This window comes from Dermacentor variabilis, chromosome 4, assembly GCF_050947875.1.
Source record: "Dermacentor variabilis isolate Ectoservices chromosome 4, ASM5094787v1, whole genome shotgun sequence".
In the NCBI taxonomy this organism is placed as follows: domain Eukaryota; kingdom Metazoa; phylum Arthropoda; class Arachnida; order Ixodida; family Ixodidae; genus Dermacentor; species Dermacentor variabilis.
This window is the reverse complement of record NC_134571.1, coordinates 73,494,952-73,515,206: the sequence shown is the minus strand read 5'-3', so window position 1 is coordinate 73,515,206 and position 20,255 is coordinate 73,494,952. Positions and strand designations below refer to the sequence as shown.

General features: G+C 46.7%; 1 protein-coding gene and 2 long non-coding RNA genes across 7 annotated transcripts in view; all 3 read left to right on the top strand.

Moving 5' to 3' along the window:
* Positions 1 to 2,209, top strand: part of LOC142579368 (alpha-tocopherol transfer protein-like) — a 32,909-nt gene extending 30,700 nt beyond the window's left edge. For 3 of the 5 annotated variants that reach the window (XM_075689475.1, XM_075689474.1, XM_075689476.1), the window contains exons 4-6: positions 964 to 1,157; positions 1,773 to 1,883; positions 2,028 to 2,209. In XM_075689475.1, the coding sequence (XP_075545590.1) occupies positions 964 to 1,157; positions 1,773 to 1,883; positions 2,028 to 2,195 (473 nt within the window). In that variant the 3' untranslated portion in view covers positions 2,196 to 2,209. Of the gene's footprint in view, positions 1 to 963; positions 1,158 to 1,772; positions 1,884 to 2,027 lie in introns of those variants that run through there. The other 2 variants (XM_075689479.1, XR_012827379.1) reach the window with 2 other exon arrangements.
* Positions 2,210 to 3,381: 1,172 nt separating this feature from the next.
* On the top strand, positions 3,382 to 6,023 carry LOC142579367 (uncharacterized). The gene is made up of 3 exons (XR_012827378.1): positions 3,382 to 3,503; positions 4,657 to 5,567; positions 5,636 to 6,023. It is a non-coding gene; the product is annotated as an uncharacterized LOC142579367 (long non-coding RNA).
* Positions 6,024 to 10,696: 4,673 nt separating this feature from the next.
* On the top strand, positions 10,697 to 18,566 carry LOC142579366 (uncharacterized). The gene is made up of 2 exons (XR_012827377.1): positions 10,697 to 10,785; positions 15,979 to 18,566. It is a non-coding gene; the product is annotated as an uncharacterized LOC142579366 (long non-coding RNA).
* Positions 18,567 to 20,255: the final 1,689 nt, after the last annotated feature.

Genomic DNA, 20,255 nt, shown 5'->3' with positions numbered 1-20,255 from the left:
TTTGGAACGACAGCGCGTGGTGCCCCACTAATAGTCAAGATAAACCACTTCTGAATAAAATCACAATAATTTTGGTGTCAGAAAAAGCTTTATATTTACAACAACAAGTGACTGGAATTACTGGCGTACTGTGAAATTCGCACTGAGAATCGTATATAGTCACTGGCTGATCCCATCGGGCGGTTATATGAAACATACACTTAATATAAGGTTTGTTGTCCTCATATTGCCGGCATTAATAAAACTAACACTAAGAAAGAATACAGATGGTAATTGGATAGCGCCATGCTACGCGAGCACGCCGAGCGCAAGCAAACGCACGAAGATGAAGCAATTCTAGCCATAGTGTAGCAGACTAGAAAGGCGAGTCGTCCTTCTGATATCACGAGAGCGCCGTTCGCAGCGCCGCCATAGGTGGCGCACGAAGCCAATGGGCAATGTCCAAGAGTGCTCTTCGGTAGCATGTACCTGTACACTTTTGTCACTTTGAGCTAATACAAGCAGACAATTTCATCCTAATTCTTTATCTGGGCATTCGAACTTGCTGCTACAAGCAGGCCGTGATGTTTCGGGATATTCCGAAGTCTAGCCCGTAACTGCTTAGTGAAGTAAATTATAGACGTTATTAGTGTGGTTCGATCTAAGAATCCAGTAGCTGCAATTCGTGCTGCCGAGAACTGCACAATCACATTACATAGTTCGTAAAAGTTGCGTCATAAGTTACAACATTGCTCGCCTTGTTCAAGAACGGCGTTAACGGCTCACAATAAAAGTGGCATAAGAAAACATGAAAATTATGTCTTTTGTGGTTCAAAATGGTCGAAACAAGAAGTTTGGCTTATATTATGGGGACAATAGCAGCTGTGGTGCTTTCATAGAAGCACAGGTCTTAATAAATAAGAATTTATGTTCGCAGCTTCAAATCCATTTCGAGAAGTTTATTTCTTTCATCTACACTTCCAGGAGCATGGAAATCCAGCATCTGTTCGCTTACAGACCTCACGAGATGCCTACTTGTCCTCACTGAAAGCCATTTGACCGAAGAGGAAACGCAGATTAAAGGTTTCGTGAGTGTCTTCGATGTGGGAGGACTGAGTCCGCATCACCTGGCGCACCTGACTCCGCGGTACTTCATGAAAATACTTCACGTACTCCAGGTGAATGTTCCGAAATTGGTTTCTCCTCTGCTCTCGATATTCCAAATGTCTTAATGTCTCGAATACTTCGCTGAAAGTGCACAGCCAAACTTAGGGCGTCAATATAGTAGGTGTTGTCGGGCGGTCCTTTCTCTAAGCACTGACCGATACAAGTACTGCTCAGGTTTGGTGACTTGACAGGAACTGGCGAATTGAGGGTGTCATGGCCAGTGGCTGTATTGCTTGAAAAATCAGCCATAAGGCAAAAGAACAAAAGCTCAACAAATGTCATACAGGAAATCTCATTCTGATTGTCTTCACAAATTAGCAAAGCTAGAAACTTCATGATGAACTGAAGATTTTTATGTGTTTGTGTATCTGGTCTATCTGTCTTTCTGCCCATTTCTCTGCTTGTGTCTGTCTGTTTGTTTGTTTGTTTTGCGCAAAATCAACGACGTGGTCGATACCATACCTTTCCACCCACACCTTTACCCAGGGAATCGACAGGTAAGTTTTGTAGCTTCGGGTAAGACTTCCATGTGCACACTTATGTAGGACGATTGTCTCGTGATATCCTGCTGATGACACTTCTAGTTGTATTCGTTTTACTCAGCAAGGCTCGGAATTTACTTGCAGGACTGCCTTCCGCTAAGGACGGAAAAAATATATGTCGTGAACAACCCATCCATATTCGCTCTCTTATTTGCTGTGGCGAAGCCGTTCTTGCATAGGAAGCTCCTGAGCAAAGTGAGTAAATTTCCGGAGGGAGTTCCACACACCCCATTACGCGTTAGGTGCTCTTCTAACAATCTTGCAATTGCGGACATTTTCATAAGCTCTGAAACACTGAAGATGGGATGCATTTGAACGAGGCGTACAATTTACTTCCAGATCGAGCTGCTTGGTTACGACTTCAGCAAGCTTCAAGCCGTGGTACCAGCCGACATAATACCGAAGAGACACGGAGGTACTCTTGAAGACTTTGACTACCACAGCCAAGAGGCATTCATAGAACGACGAAGCGCCTACTTTGAGCAGATGAATCTTTACGGTTACTAAACTGTAAAGAACAATATGTTGTTTTATTCCACGTATAGCAAGTGACGCCTTGGTAATAAGCCAATGGTCGGCACAAAACCTATAGCCTGTTTTGCAATGATTAGATGCTGGAGAACAACTGCTGCGCCTGTGATCGGCCACTCAGGAGCACGATAACGCAGACATTTCGGTATCATTTCCGATTTCTCAGCTTCGTCTACTCTGTCCGGGAGCGCAGTCTCAGAGCGTACCTGGTGCACTTTCCATTCCTGTGCCAAAGTTGCAAAGCAGTGCGCCAAAAGAACATTTATGTTAGCGTATCCCGGTTGCTGCCCGAAACGAACGACCTCAGTGATGTTGCGCCAGTGTGGCAAGAACGACGAAGCGCCGGCACTGGGCTCGAGTTTGCTCAAGCGAGGATGCCATGCAGTAAGAGGTGCCGCGACATTCTCGAGTGTCCATAAGCATGGTTCACAAGGAGGCTGACTTAGCAGAGGACATCTTCGCTGAATGGAGGCCGCGATAGCAACGACGAAGCGATAGAAGTGAAGTAGACGACAGAAACGCACTGGAAGTCGAAGCCGCCGTGTCTCTCACGTGCAGAAAGTACGTAACGGGAACCCTCCGTACTAGTGGACACATGCTCTTGGAATGCCCAAGATATTAGAAGCTCCGGTGGAGACGACTACGACCGTACATCAGCACGCTCGAGGACTGGGTTACATTGTTCACGGCGAACGAACGTGCGAAACGCCGACTACGTGCTAAACGTGAGATATCCGCAATACATGCGGTAAACTAAAAAAAAATAAACGACGAATAATTCCAGGCAACCTCGTTTTATGAAAGTACTGCAACAGTATCAATGTTAACTTATTGCCCATTAATGAACGGTACACTTTTCTCATAGAGTTAGTAGAACAAATCTAGAGGAAAAGCTGGGCCGGAAAAGTGGGAACCTCTAGGGCGCCGCCCTGTTGCTACTGGTCAATGTGGCCAGCGCAATTACTATTGAAAGAGCTGAAAGCAAGTACAGGTCACCTTATGCTTTCTCATCTAAAAGCGCATACCTGATGGCTTTATGAAGGTGGTACGTTAATATTAAGTTTACAGAAAGCGCTCGCTAAGTCCGCGACTTATGTAAATCACGATGTACGCATTCTTGCAATAAAGGATGACACGAATTTCGGTTTCGAATCTGTTTTTTGGATGCGTAGTAGTTTCGTACAGTTTGGGTTTGACATGCGATCGCGCGTCGACATCGGACGCTATGGCACACACACTCGTGCCTTGTGTGCCACCGAAGTGCTCTGGCATATACCTTGACATGTAAGTAAACGAATGTATCTCCTTGTTGAGAATATCACGCGAGTAGGCAGCTCTTGTGGTGCATCACAATCGTTTGAGAAGCGTCACAGTAGAGCATTTTTCTGCATGCGGAGCGGTGTTTTTGTTTGCAAGTTTCCCTTCAGTAGGAAATTGCTGGACAGGCGGACCAGCGCACCGGAATTGTACTGGCGAAGCCGCAAGCAACTCAAAGAATCTGTTTAATTGTTGCACTTTGTACAATCATGCTTCTACAAAGGCCACAGCAGACAAACAGTCTGATGCCGAGTATATCTCTGCCACGAAGTAATCAAGAGGCGAGTGCCTAATGCGGACGAAATCGAGTGCATCGAGGCTTAGAACGGCAGAAAGCTCAGCTACTTGGTAAGGATTCATTATGCAAAACAGAGGTGAGGCGTGCAGACAGGACACAAGAGTAGAGAAGTGGGCGGCGCTCGTGTTGTTTGCTTGTAAATACTCTACTCTTTGTGTCCTGTCTGCACGCCTCACCTCCGTTTCGCATAACGAGTGCATCAACCCACATATTAATAGCGTAGGCGTTTTATTAACTGTGCAATATTTTCAACACTTCCTTGCATGCCATTTCATGTGGAATATCTTTTCTGGTCACAAATTTGTGCAGCGAGTCTATTTGCATGATTGACTCCGGGCCTGCGGGAACGTTCACTTGCACTTGATGCTGAGTCTTTTACATGTATCCATAAACTGAAGATATGCACATCGGATCCCTGCGAGCATTTTCAAAATTTAATTATTTTAGACAACAGGCACATATGCAATACTGACATAATCCCGAGCACCACTAAGCAGCTGGGACACATTTTTGTTGGCCATACTCGCAGGTAAAATAAGTAGATCATGTGGACAGCTCCAGCTCATTCTCCTTAAAACAGTGTACAAGGGGTATGCAAAGATAATTTTTTTCTCGCGCACCGATTATTTTGCTGTATAAGCAAGAGAACCCACCACGTTAGTGTAACGTATCTTGCACATCACACTAATATGTGCTTTAATTTACCAAGTGAGATGAGTTACTTTTATGGCTCATTCAGTCATATCACACTGCAAGCTGCATTCATCAATCTTCAATTGGATTTTGGAAATGTTTAATGAAACATGTTTCCCTTTTATGCAGATATGCAATGGCAAGCCCTTCCGTGTGTTCCAAAGGTAAAATTTAAGCTCTAAATTAAAAAAGACATTTTTAGTTAGAAACAAGCAAAAATGGTGAATGCAGAGTATCGAAGCCCAAGGTACAGAAATTATGAGAAGTGTCGAATGGTTTTAAGGAAAGAGTCGTATTTGCAAATGCAACTCTTTAGTGGAGGTCAAGCAAGTCAGTATAGGTAGAATACTCTGCAAGATTATGCGAGTGAGGGGATGTCAAACAATGGGTCAGGAAATGCGTTGTTTTTCTGCAAAACAAAAGCTATGATTGTCATTACATAAGTCATTTTAGCATCATGAGACTGGTGCTTGATAAACTCAGAAATAAACCAAAAAACAAGACAAGCAAAAATAAAAAAACAATTTAATGATGCTCTCTCCACACTGGGATAAATAAAAATAAACACATCACATCTAATGTGGACATATCAGACGCCTTGTGAAACACGAAAGGAAAAATTCAGTTTCGAGCTATGGAACTTGCCGCATAGATGTGGGGGGCCTTGCACTAATAGTGATAGTTACCACTGCATTTAGAAATTGAAAGCATTTGTGCAGACAAGGATGATTCTTTATATTTTTGGCTACCACTTCAAATGCCTCCACCAAGTGTTACAATGCTGCACGTAGCCATACTAAGGATCTCGCAGCAACACCTGCAGGTAAAAAGCAGAAGCAGTCAAAGTCCTGGTGTGTACTGGACACCATATTTGAAAATTTTTGGGCAAGAAGAATGCAAGAAGCAGACATAACTGCATTGATTTCAATAATTTCCCATTTGAATGGCCTTTTTTTTTTGTTTAGACAATGCCTACGCCTAGCCACAGCAGCTCCCTCATACAGACTCCGCAAGCCAAGAGGCCGTGGAGCCAAATGCAGGTAAGAGGCAAGAAGCAATAGCACTGGTATCGACATTCATCTAATTTCTTTCTTTTTCTTTCGTTTAGGCAGCCAGCACACCTCGAACAGCCACCTTGACTGTGGGTGTGTCACCCTAGTCGTAAAGGAAACATTTGAGGCAAAGCGGCAGGCAATGTGAACAGCCACTTCTCCATGTAAACGATACTCTTTCTCTCGGATGACTCCTACGCCTCGCCACGCCAGCACACTTGTGCACAAAGATGCCGCGGAGGCACGTGCAGGTCAGAGGCAAGAAGCAGTGGCACTGGTGTCGACATTCACCCTATTTCTTTTTCTTACACTGAGACAGCCAGCACACCTCGAACAGCCACCTTGACTGTGGGTGTGTCAGTAGATTCCTGTTGTACATATGCTCCTAATAAACTTCAGTAAACTTGAACTTGATAATAAACTTGAAGGCAAATGGGACATGGATGCATTGTATTTTTGAACATTTATTGTACACATACAATATATGTTACACATTGCAGTGCTACAGAGCGTATTTTGAAGCTTGCCCCTATATTTTGCACCTTTAATTACGTATGTGTTGTGTGGCCCTCAATGCAGTTCATGTTGTAGCAGCTGCTTTGTGTGTGTATCGCACATTGGCTTAAGCTCGTGATATCCACATACTTCTCTCACATATACAAAATAAAGTTCTATGTAGTCCTCACTGTTACAACAAAAAATGAAAGTAAACAATCCGATCGTGGAATTGTGTTTAATACAGTGATTCCTATGACAGTTACTGAGAAGTTGACAACTTGAACTGGTCAATTGGTCCATAGCCTCCTCTATTTTTCAAAAATAAAGGAGGCAATGGATCCGTCATGGCAAGGAATTGTATGTATACATAAAAAGAGGGGGGGTATGTGTGTGTGTGTTTGTAGTAGGGGGGTATAGGATTAGGGCGGTACGAAAAAATGTACCAACACCGTCCTCTAGACCCATTGCGTTAAGGTACCGTAACAAAGCGTATTATGCATAAAGTTCACACAACCAACTCTGATCTTACTGCACACGCCAGGCGACACGAGCTACATTTGTCATGACGCATTCGCGACTGCACCGGATGCCCTCCATATTATTCTCTTTAATCGTGCACACTGCACCGAGGCAAAAGAAAGATCATGGGCGCAGGTGCCTTTTCTCGACCTTGCGAGGCTCTGCTGCGCGTGCCAGGGTAGCTGTCTGTGCGAACACTCCCTGGCACACACACCTGCCTCGGCGGCCCCAACCTACGTACCGTTCTGCTTCGAGCTTTGATCCGCCCACTGTCACTTCGATGCCCTGGAGTTCTTGCGCCGCCTGCTTTATTATAATCTCAGATGCTCTCCTGATACTTCCGTTTGTCGGTTACATGTGCCCTACAGCTGGATCAGTACTCATAATAATAAAAAAAAAGATCTATCGTCGCGACGATAGATCGCGAAAGCGGCTTTTGCAACGTACCGCGCCCGTGCGAAGAGAATTACGGAACGCCAACGAGGAATCTGACCACAGCTTCGAGCTCGTAATCTCGTCGAGTAACACTCCTGCAACAGGCGTGACCGCTGAAAACCGCATACCGCCGGAAACTTCAACAGGATCATCCCTCGGTTGCATAACTGCCACCTGTACGGCCAACATGGACCACACCCGCACCGTCCCGCAAGATAGAATAAAGAACCAACTTGTAAAGCCCAAACACACGGCTGCACGCACACATCACGAAAGTACAAGCGAGACGCCATGCTGCTACGCTGCTACTGTTGCCGGATTAAAACTGACTACTGTCACCAAGTCTAGCAAGCGTCTCAGGAGCTGGCAACCTCGGCGCGTAGCAACATGGCGGCGCTCTTGCGGTTCCCGATTTCAATGCATGGGCCCTATGGGTAGCTTGTCCTCTAGAGTCAGTGGGCTTCTTCGATTTTCCACTTCTGGCTACCCGCGGGCTGCCAGAGCCAGCCAGAGCGTCTTCGTTTTTCTCGGGTTGCTCCGCCCACCGCGCTACGCACTTCCGCCGGGCGTTCGTTTTGCTCGCGCTGGACGGTTCTGGCTACCCGCGGGCTGCCAGAACCTGCCAGGACGATTTTGGTCTGGCTGCTCTCTGGAAGTTCTCTGGCTAGCAGACGACTAAAACAGGCGATGGGCGCTCGCCGCCATCTTTGCTGGGACTTCACGGATTGCAACGCGGGCGCTTGAGGACTTACATTTACCTCGCTCAGCCAACTGTATACGGTCATCTTCGGATTTCCTTACTTCTAGCGTTATCTCTTTAGGTGCTAACGCTCCGTTCCGCATCGCGAAGCGGTGTGATACGAGCCGTGGTGAACCGTTTGAAGCTTTTGTGTGTGTGTATATGTGTGTGGGGGGTTGTCCCCTGATTGCTTCTTCGCGGAGGTAAACAGAGCGCCGCGCTCTCATGCGTGCATGTTAACTGCATCGTGTTCCACGCAAGTTGTTGGCGCTCATTCCACATTGCGGTACATTTTGGGTTCGTCTTTCACTGGTGGTGTTCCTTTTCACATATCTCGCGTATGTATGCGGAGGTATCTCCTTTTTCTGCAGTTAGCGAAGGCTTTGCAGCTAGCCCGTGTTCGCTCCGTCTCTCCGTCGTATGCTTGGGTGGCAGCTCGAAACCGATATGTGTTCGAATTGCAGGCCGTTTATATAAGAATACACTGATTGCACTCGGTACATTAGACACGTACACGTACATTGGCTTATTGCTCTCATGATTGCGACCAATGTTATTTTTTGTGTGAAACGTTTCGCTGGTCACAGGCGACGTGCATTTTCGCGCGCCAGCCGCGTCCTCAGCTCCATAAATGAGAAGCACCATCAGCGACAACAAACTTTCTGAAATCGAAGCCCAAGCAGGTCGGCGCGAAATTTTATGCGTGTGAGACGTACCCGATAACCTGCTTTCTCATGTCTTGTGATGACACAACGCCAACTCATCGATGTCGCCGGTGGTCGACGTGATCGCTGCGAGCAGGGATGCTCCAGCTATCGCTTTCGAGTATACGATCACGATTTCGCGTCTTGTCATCCGCCTCGTCGGAGGCCATCTGTTGCGCTGCGCAAGGCGAGGTTGGCCGAGTACGCGTCCTGCGCCGAGTCGCGCGAAATCGCGCGAAAGTGATCGTATTCCTGAATGCAACAATATATCTTCAAGCTGGCAACGCATAAATGGGCCGACTACGCCGAGCGCGCGTCGGCCTCGACGGGCGCTGCCATGCTGGTAGCATGTTTACATTTGGCCAGCTGTACCGGCGTTCGATTTTGCAAACTTCGGGCAGGTTCGGGTTGTCTTGGGATCCCAGCCCACGTGACTTCCTGTCAGAACCGGAACTAGCTGGCTGCCGTCTGGCTCCCAGCGGGCTGCCAGAACTCTGAAAATCGAAGAGGCCCAGTATAGTAACTCTATGACTTTTCTGGTACACTGGGCCTGAGTTTGACCTCCTGAGAATATTGTCGCCTGCTCCAGGGGCGGGCAACACACGGCAGCGCTTTCTGAAACGCTGCTTTCTGCAGCTGACGGCAGGTGGCGACGCAAGTTTATGCTTGCACCGCCACCGGCAGCAGCTCGCATCCCCGTGAGCGCAGGCAAGTTTTCATTTTTGTTTAAACCAGACAATTAGCTGTGCCAAGTGTTATACTTAACGAAGGCGACGCCAAAATGCGATCGTTGTGCAAAATTCGAGCAAGAACAGTGCTGCGGTGAGCGGAAATTCTTTTTTCGAACACGCGACTCGAAATATTCAGGATCCTCTGCACGAAACTCTATGGAAGCGGTCACTCACTGCGCACAGTTGCGCATGCGCTGCGGCAACAGCTGATCGCCTCGCTGCCATAGCCTCGCTGCGCTGGGCCAAGTGCAACGCGCCGAACTATACAGGGGGCAAAATTTCAGTGATACCGGCGTTGCCGGCCTGACGCGCGCGACTTCCTCAGCCGCTACCTGACACACTGGAAACGCCGGACGATATCCGCGCCTGAAAGAAAATTATCTGGAAACAATGGCCTAGGGTAGAGACGGCGCCAAAGCACTTCCGAGCGTACAGCTTCCATGCTCTAGACAAGTATGCTTGGAGCTGCACTATTTATGAGGCTTAATTGCACTCTGATCATAACCAATTTTAGCTGACTAGCAGCAGCGGTATAGGCTGCCCTTACCAGAATCTTTGGCTTGCGACACGGCAGTACAGCAACCGTTGACTCGCCTTATAAAGAATATCGTTGTTTGATTATGAGAATGTAATTTTGGCATGTAAAACCTCACAATTTAATTACATTTTTTATTATAATTCGTGGCAAAGCCTCTGGGGCCAAGATTTTAAACCGGCTGAAGAGTAAAAAGAAGTAGCAGCGCTAAAGAGGGCAGCAAATAAATGAATGTCAGGTAATGCTTTTGAAATTCGTACACACAATTTTTCAACGGGCAATTATTCAACCTTTCTGTCTCGTTATGCCACGTGGCAACCAAAGAGAACAAAAAAAAATAAAGAAAGACGAGGAAGAAGTCTTCAGCTAATACTTTTCGTTACTGCGGCAATGAGCGCGAATGAGAAAAGAAGAAGAGGAACAGCTCAAATGATGACGTGGAAAGCATTCAGGGCACCTCGCACTTTTTTTCTTTGAGCAACCCCTCGTTTGGTATTACAATTTTCACTCTAATTTAACATGTCATTATTATTCCTATTTCGTTTATTTTGAGCGCTCTATATCTTCCATATTTGCACCTTGAACGATGCGATGAAATGGGTGACTGCCGTTGATTTGGAAGAACCGGAATTGGAACCAATTGAACGTTTCCGTTTCTTTTATTTGTTGTAAGCAGTAAAAGTTACATTTTCAGTTTTTTTTCATGATTACAAACTTTATTTTCGAAGCCTTGCATTGATTACTCATAGAGAACTTTCGTATGTTTTTGTGAGCTGAGTGAAAGAGCTAGGATCGTTATTGACAATAGTTTTATTACTTGCTTATCGGAGGTCTTGTCGTTTTGTGTTGTCCTATCGATTAGTTTTGTCTTAATCCATTAATGGGCAAGTGTCATAGTTAAAAACCTTATTCTTTATCATCATCATCTTCGCCGTCGTCGTCGTCGTCTTCGTCGTCGTCGTCATCACTTCTGTGAGCTGAGGAGTGTGTCAGTCTGGGCGGCTGCAGCAACACCGAGGTCTAATCCCGCACTCCAACGTACGAGGTAGGTCGCCGTCTCGTCTCCGCCTCCATCCTTACGTTTGCTTACTCACCGATAGGCGCTGTAGATTTAGCGCAGCTTGCTTGAGCCACGTTCAGCGCTCGCGAAGCCTAGCACCGTACTGCGCGAGCTCACACTATTCGAGAAACGCTTGCTGGCCAGGCTGATTATGCGGCTGGGGTAATCCGGGGCTAGGTTTCTGGCGTCGAATACTAGCGAGGCGTGTGTAAAAGTCAAGGTACGTGTTCACAAAACGCTCTTGCAATAAAATTCTTCGCGAGAACAAATGCAAGTCAATCCTGACTCTGGGCATCGTATTAGGGAAGGCGGCTGGCCAATGGCAAGGAGCGCATACGTGCTAACACCTTAGTGAATGCTAGCCCAGATTCGTGCAGTGCACGGTGTAAGAAAATATTCTTACACCGTGGTGCAGTGCATCAGAAAATTCCACGGCACTGTGTCCACACACGCGTTCATTCGTACGTGTTGCACTTAAGGTAACTTGTAAATGCTTTTAATACGGACTGTATTAACCTTTTCTTATCATGTTTGCCGATCAGGGCCGAACTCGAAGTGCTCCTTGTTCGCTCGTTTGCCGTTGGTCGACCACCTTTCGCTAATATGTCTAAAATTACGATTGGCTGCGATATGGTAGTTACAATGTCATAGAACCGGCCAGTGAGGAGGCCTAGCGTCTATAACGGTAGCGTAACCCGACGAAGCAGCAACACAGGGGCACACTACACGCTCTTATGGAACGTCTACAGGTCGTTTCTACAGGGCCATGTATTTCGCTTAACGTGCCCGAAAAAAAGATTTCGCACTTGCCGCTGCGCTGTTCTTCTTCAAATATTGCAGAAGGATCGCATTTTGGAGTCTGCGTCGTACAGTGTAACGCTTGCCGCAGTTAATTGCGTGGTCTTTAAGAAAAAGTGGAAATTTATCTTCGCTTATGGGGATGCAAGCCGCTGCGGCGACGGCGCATGCTCAGACAGCATGCGCCGTACGCTTAGAGAGTCGCCATGGGGTGCAGCATCCGGCAGCTACAGAGAAGGTTGCCGAGTGTTACTCGCTCCTGGAACACGCGGCGGCCCTCCCCGAAACGCTGCTTTCTGGAGCTGCCGGCAGGCGACGACATACGTTTATGCCTGCGCCGTCGCGGCAGCAGCTAGCATCCCGATAAGCGATGGAAAATTTGCCCTTTTTTCTTGAGAAAAAAAACGGGCAATTAATTGCGACAATTACGACGTGGCTTCCGAAATGCGATCCTTCTGCAAAACTTGAGTAAGAACAGCGCAGCGCGAAGCGTAAGATTTTTTTTTTTCGATGACGTACGTTAAGCGAAATATGCAGGATCCTGTCTTACAGGCATAGAGTTTCATACAATAATTACTAGAGGGAGCTCTGGCGCTAGTGTGTAGGGGAGCTGCAGGGGGGGGGGGGGGGGGGAGGGGCGGTTTAGCCAGCAATTATGGAGAGTACATGGATTCGCCTAAGCCGTTTGAAGCCGGCTTCAAACCGCCTTCAAACGGCTTCGTGACTTTGTAAGGATGCCACATTCAAAAAGGTAATACGCAATAAGTAATTACATAACCGTTATTAAAATTTGTCGACGGCAGGAATCGAACACAAACTCTAGCACAGAAGCCCGATATTCAGTCCACTACGCCAAGGAAGCATGAATGAACAATCGACACAAAACGCCCTTGTGAATTAATCGCGGGCAAGCCAGTGCCTTCAGACACTTCGCGCGTTTCAATTTGGCCACCTCTCCAAGCGGAACCGTTCTATTTAGTAGCGTTTATGCGTCTTCGCATCGTCTTCTGCACTAAGAAAATTATAGATTGCTCTGAACTTCACGACGATGAAGGCATATAAAGCGTAATAAAAAGGCCACAAGGACGTTTCCACCCACGAGCATGAAAATCAGACAAATACATGTACTTCGCCAGGGATTGGGCCTGCTGTGTCCTCTTTTCGGCTGTGTTCCAATACTCGCCGTAGACAGCAAGGAAGAAGGCTAAGCGGACAGCGGCCATCTTAGGCCTCGTTCTAATTCTCACGAAGGCGTAGAAGTAGACAGCTTCGCCAAGACAGAATCGAAATCAATAATGATTCAGACTACTTTCCTGTCCAAACAAGATGGCGGCTGAGCAGGACGCTTGCAAAGCCGACAGGAAGGTCGTCTGCGCACAATAAAACGTAGGAACGCGTTCCTGCGCCCTTAATCTAAGTCCCATCGTGTTTTTCATAGGTTCGCAGGCAAAAAGACATAAAATATAGAAATAATGCGTGCTTTTCTCAAATTTCTTTTGTTGCCACGAGGTGGCGTCAAGTCGTAGAGGCGTCTTCCATACGTCTTCCAGACGGCTCGGAAAGCGTTCCACTACATGGCCTCTAAACTGTCTCCGGCTGCCTTCTTAGCTGTCTACGTAGACTGTCTCTGATGCTGGCCAGAACTGGAACACACGCTTTGTCTACAGGCGACATTGGTTAGGTCATGATGCGGAGGAAAATAGCGAACATGCCGCGTTGGCGGTGAATGTTGGTAGACTCTATTCTGCTACTAGGTCAGATTTAGCTTAGTGGTTCTAAATGAGGAGGTATAGCTTAATGCAACCGGCACTAGATGGCATTACACAACGTTGCTCTCACGAACTGTTCAAGCGTAAGAGGGTTTTGTGAACACGAGCCCAGTTACTAGACGTATAAGGGACGACGACAAGGAGGGAGCCATCGCGACCAAGAAGTATGCGTGGCCATTGCTCTTCCATGTCACTATTTGCAGGAGGGACTTATGCGGGACGCCGTAGTGCAAGTATATACAGAGAGGTCTCGCTCGACTCGGGAAACGTTAACGTGCACAAGTGCGCATATGGGCAAGAAACCTCCACGTACTGAACTTCACTGACGAATTACTGCTTAACTTTGTAAACTTGTGCCAGCCTCGGGTAGTGAAATATCGCGGTTATTTCTTTTTCTTTCGTTGCTTTTGCGAATATAAAAGCTTTCCACGAATAAAATGTAGTCCATTTGAGGAAGGCAGCGGCATCTGTGTCCCATTTTCTTTCACCCTCGTCTCAAATCGTGTTGGCAGAACCGGTCGATGCTTCGGCCTCGCGGGACCATTCAGCTAGTCGCAGATCAATACGGGAACCAGCTGGTGTCTGCGAGAAGCAGAATGTCCGGAAGAAGGTGTTGCCTCTCAGTGTCAGTCGGTCCTTGTATATATGCTACCAGCCTCATTCCTACGTGTGATGCATGGGTCGAAGACGAAAATATGTGGTTTAATTTATTTTTCTTCTAAATTACGCCAGTTCTTTGAGTTTCTTAGCTACGCTTAAACGTCACTAACGGTCGACAAAACGCCATTTGCTTAGCAAGATTATCAAGGCATCGCACTGAAGAAATACTAAAGCGGAATATTAAGCTAAGCTGTACTCGTAAATCACGCTTGCGAAACAGCCACTCACGTATTCTTACCATGAGAGGATCCGTGGAAAGCGCGAAAAACCACAAGACCGCAAGACAAAAAGCCACAGGGAAGTTTCTGCAGCTCGCAGTGGCGTCATGCACTTTCACAGCCTCTACACGGCTATCGCTAATTGCTTACGGGAAAGGAAAGTATGCGTTCCTTTCTAAGCTGGCCAAGGACCCAACTCAGCAAATTCTGAGAAATTAACCTGTGCTGATATGGTTCGAATACGAGAAGCTAATTCGAAATTCGTAACGTCACTCAGACTTGCCAGTGCGATATTCAAAGCAAGAGAAGTTTGGCCTTCAATGTCTTCAATAATACTGAACTCTTTTAGGCCAAATCGATGAGCACGAAGTTTTGAAGGAGTACCAGTCCAAACTAATTTAGTATTGTTCTTCGGTGCCTTTTATGTCATGCTTTTGGGCTTCATGGTACATATTTTCTGACGGAGCGTCCCAGTACTGCAAATAAGACAAGTGCAACGGACCTCGAGCTGTTAACTCCTCCATCCCGTTTTTTGGCTGTTGTGGTCGCGAGTGGTAGCTCTAGGTATATAGTACTAGTCTCGCTGGCGCTCATTGCATGCTGAACAAGCAGTAAGATAACACTAGCAATTCTTGCTAGCATTTCGTTTATGTGCGCATATAAAAAGGACCGCAAAGGTTATTTAAGCTACAGTCCCCCTCATGCGCACGTGATCCGCTGATGCCTATCGGCAGTTCAGTATTGCAAAACAACTTCTAGATCATTATATTGCAGCAGTAACGTGTGTTCAGGCGATGAATCTCTTCCTTCGTTTCTATTTGTTCACTATTATCGGTCACTCGAAGTGGCCACTCTTGGCCATAACGACGGCATAGTCATGCACGAGCCAAAGCAAGTGCAAGTGGAAGATTATTGTTACGTTAGCCTCACCTTGGAATCACAAAACAAATAGACTGAGCGCACACTCGCTACGCCAGAAAATGGCGTAAATGTTAAAGTAGATAACGCCCCCCCCCCCCCAACTCCCCTCGGTAATTTTCTTAGCAGCTTCCTAGGCAGAAACAACTCGTGGCTGAAGCTTATGAATTGATCATGAGAAAAAGATATGTTACAGTTAACAATTATCGAAATTTGAGCTTGGCTGCATTTACAGACTTAAATGGCACAAAGTGCCCAAATTAGCGAAAAAAGAAATAAATCCGAGACGTCGTAATGACCTCGATGGCACCGCCGTTCGGGCGCAAAATTCAATATTGAAAGCCCATTTCCGTTTTTTTCAGTAATATATTCTTTATCGTCACACGAACGGTGGGACAGAGTTCATAAAGCGTCACCTGTCGTTCTTACCTGTTCTTGCAGCGGTTCTTGGTGTCCCCTTATGGCATAATCACTGTAGCATGAATCTTCCAATAACAGCCACGTTAACACTCTAACATTGCTAATCTGAATGCCTAACCACTAAATTATACTGCCATCAGTACGATGTTTTACCTGCACCGAAAGTTTAAGGGAAAAGAAAAGTGATCGGGGTTGGCAATTAGCCTTCGCCGATAGGCTTGACGGTTACGTGGCGGTGCTGGCGACGTACTTGGGGTCGGTTTTCTCGATTGGTCGGAAACCGAGACTGTGTACCAATTTCTAGGCGAGTGTAGCGCTAGTTGAGCGTGCTAGCCTCATGAAAATGCGCATGGTTTGCTAGTCATAATGTGCAATCATTACTGCTCTTCTTACAGCTGAGACCAGGAGACTGTCTGCCGCCATGGCAACTTCAGCCCCTTCAAGAACTGGGGATAACTTTCCATCATCAGAAGAATCAATCGATGACTGCGGACTATCTCCAGTCAGTTCCACAGATGACGAGGCCCCGAACGGGCTTTGCAGCCTTGTGCACAGTTTCACGACCTCAAGCAAAGACTCAAGCAGCGACTACTTCGCGCTCCGATCGGATGACCACGTCGGCTTGGACGGTGGTGCTTCTTCTACGGACATGGCGCTGCCGTTACCTAGCAGCTATGTCGAAAGGCCAATGTCTCACAACATGCCAAGAAAAGTGTCAGCGTCACAAGGTACTAAAGCCGATCCTACGAATACCTTCTCCAGCATCGGTGATAGCTCATATTCATGGTGTTACTTGGAACTTGAGCGGCTCACAAGCACAATCAGTATTGGAGCTGAATATAGGGGAACAATAGCAGATCTTGAAACACCGGATGGTGAACTCAGGCGCAATAATATCAATAGCTCGCTGTCCTCGGACCCCAACATTTGTCAAACAGCTTCACGAGCAACCATCGACGGGCCACATTTCTCTACTGCTTCAGGCAACTATGCGAAAATGAACAATGTATTCGACGCTGCTGCTCCACGTGGTACTACTGGAGACGCGGCAACTAATGGAAACCTTAAATCAGGCTGGTCAACGAGAACTCACGAGAGCGCTTTTGTCCAACCGCCACTCCTTTCTACCATGTACGCTCACAACCCCCACATGATCATTGGCATCGACGATCAAATATATTCTGACACAGTGAAGTCCCCCGTGGCGTCAGCAACATCTACAAAAGAAAATCGAAAGTCACAATTGAATGTTCCGAACTGCTCAGCATCAACAATGCATGCGCCCGTGCAGCTACCTATGTGGTCAAGCGCTGCGAATTCCCTTACAGCTGATATTGCCTCCCTATGGGAAAAACATGCATTAATCATAGCTCGTGCAAACAACTTTGAACGCTACGATCTGAGCACGAATGTAAACATGAGTAGCTTTCGCCAACGAAAGCGCTCACGGCCAGCCCCAGACGCCGAAGGCCTCTATGCACGGCCAGGTCGCAGTACGTCCGTTTCCGCTGCAGATGCTGAAGAACTGCCGCCTGTAATTGTTGAGGCCCAATATGAACGAAAGCGTGGTCTACTGGCAAGCGGAAAGGAAAAAGAATGCAGTAGTGAGGAGGACTTCAGGGGAAATGCATTTCGTCGACTCAACACGGACGAAGAGAAGCACGAAGCCTCACAAAACACATGGAATATTGGCGGGTGCATAGAACTTGATAAAGGCGGCGCAACTTCCAGCTACCGACGGCGATTGTTAGACCCAGAACCCGCTAGCACTGCACCGGCCACCAAAAGTTCGAAGCGCAAGACTCACCAGAACCCGAAGCTCGAAAGAAATAAGCGTACCAGGTGCTCAAGCACAAACAAAGACGCCATTGGGCTGCCGATATCGGAACGGGACAGAAAGAAAGACAAAGGCAACACAAAGGTCCAAGAGATGCCCAGTAATCAACAAATAAGAATGCATTCGAGTTCTGCAGTGATCGACGAAGAAATGGGCTCTACTCATCAATTCGACGATAGCAGCCATCTTCCGATGCGTCTCAGTGCAACAGAGACAGCGCACCGTGATGTTATCTGCTCTCGCACTGTAGATAGAAGGACCTACAAGAAAACCAGGGCCGCCAATAACGTCGCAGTCGATGAGCATCCTGCAATACCTCTTTGCCTACTGCAGCAGTACGACGACTTCTATGCTGGCGCGAGCAACAATGACCCGCGGATGCTGTCTGGCTGGAAACCCGGCGAACGCTTGGGAATGAGAAGCTTCTGTAAGGGTCCAAAGTTATTTTCTCGACCAGCACAGGACTGAGTGTACAGTCTCCGTGAGCACGCCGGTGCATGCTTCTGCACTTTCACTTGTGAGCGCATAGCAAAATCCCGCGCAGCCTTCCTTTTTTTTTTCATAGTGGTGACAGTTGCCGAGACTGACCAATAACTGTTTTCTAGGATGACAAATAACAGCTGAGCAGCGACACGAAATACCTTTAAGCGAGTAACTCCATGGCAAGCGAAGTCGACAGCGCAAAGCCATGTTCCCATCTTCCCAGTTAATAAATGACTTAATTTTTAATACCTACTGAGAGCAATCAAACATTAATGAAACCTTAGCCGTCGGCTATTCTAAAAGTTGTCGCCTGTAATTCTGCACACTATATTGTTTACCTTTTTTCCCTAAATCTGATCAAACAGGCGTGAAGCGTGACGCAGAGAGAATAATTCGGCAGTCGATATGAAAACAGCACAATGTTTTAGCCTTCATTTCCTCCCATGTTTGTTTGTTTTTGTAGGAGAGACACGGCTTTGGAAAGATATCCTGAACACAATAAGTTAGTTATGTATTTTATTTTACTAGTAACTTCGTTGCCGCGTCGTTTTGCCGCCCCCTCCCCTCTGAAGAAGGTGGTTCATTTTGTTGAAACGTGAAACTTGTAGCAGCCCGAAGTAATTGCATGGAAAAGAAAGTAAAGGAAGTTCAGCAACGCTGTCAGTCTGCAGCTCCTTTGCGTGCAGTGCCCACTAATAAAGGAAATGACTGAACCCAGAAACTGCGATTGACGAGCTCAATTGGGCCAACGCGAGGAGGAGGGGGAGGGGTATTGGTGTGAACGTGCCGTAGCATATACAATATGAATTTGTCTCGGCAGTCAGATCAGTCGTGTCTTATAAAAGCAACTCGCAAGGAATTCGAGTAGAATTCGTTATCAAAAGCTTTATGTTCTAAGTGGTGAAACATTTTAACCACAAATGTCTTACGCGTAGTCAAACTTGCCAGCGAAACAATCGGCTCTTGGAGGTGTTCTTATAAGTTTTAGCGTACTCAAAGGAAGTGCAACCGATGTATTATCTAGGCTACTATGAACCCTTTTCACGACGATACCGCAGGCGCTGTCATATTAGATTACGTGGTGACTGGTCCATTACTTGTCTCAGCTGCCTCCATTTCCGCCGTGTTTACAATGAAGGCATGACGGCAGCGCAACTCATAAAACCTCCGTTTCGGCGGATATCATAGGCAGTGACTGGGTGGACAACACGAAGCTTTGGCCACAGCTTCAGAGGAGATGTGAGCGCTTTTGGATCTCATTACGCCTTCTCCAAACGGTACGAGAAACGCATACTGTGCTCGTAATTAAAGCGGGGCTAGAAACTTATTCCTGGCTGTTCGAACTTTCCACTTCCGAATTAAATGAGGATCAGTGTCCCTTGCCCTTCGGTTTTTATTTTTCTTTAGCATATATTTCTTTATTATTCTGCATATATAGCAGCTTTCTAAAATGTGTTTTCTATTATCTAATCAACGACGAAGAAGGCATGTTATGCTTCCGCTGTAAATATGCTATTACCGTTATTAAGTTTTAAATAAGGGCCATGAGCCGCACATGATAACCACGTGACAGACTGAGGCATCTGGTAAAAACGCATCAAACTTGTCCTTACATTCCAACTGCGAAAAGTGCTGTATGAGAACCTCACGTGGAACATTTTCCTTACTAATCATATTAAAAGACGTCACATATACCTAGGCTCAAGTCCCAAGGAGACATTGGTCAGAATGAAGGATCTGATAAACTTTCATTAAAATATATTTTGAATTTCTATGCAACATATTTCACTGCTGAGCAGCGGCTGTGCTGCGGTCGCAACTCGATCTTTTGTTTTAAGTCTCCATGGCTCGTAGTTGAATGCGGTAAACGTAATGGGCCACCGAAGTGAATGGGCTGAAGCAGAGAAGTGCTGACAGAACAGCGTGCGTGGTCTAAGCTTTGAGACAATTGTATATCTGGCGCTCGACGTATGACGTCAGCAGCGCCATATGAGACAAGACGCGCACACGTGGCCTAAAGTTGGCGTTCTTTGTGTTCTGCCTGTTATAAAGAAAAGCATCGGCGGGGGGGGGGGATGAATTTTTTTGACATTCGCCTACCTTCCGTTTTCGAAATGAAACGAGGTTAACCGTCTAATGTATTGTCTTTTTGTATTCGCTCACACTCTCGCTAAAGATGTCCCATACATGCTCAGGGGTTTGTTTCGGTGCGCAAAGATGGCTTGAAGGCCATCAAGATCGAAGGTTGTGTTAGTTACTAAAGCTCTGGGGAAATGGCTGCCCCATTCCCAAAGGTATGAATGGCGAACGATTTAATGTATGCACATGTATAAAGGAAACTGTTCGCCGTAA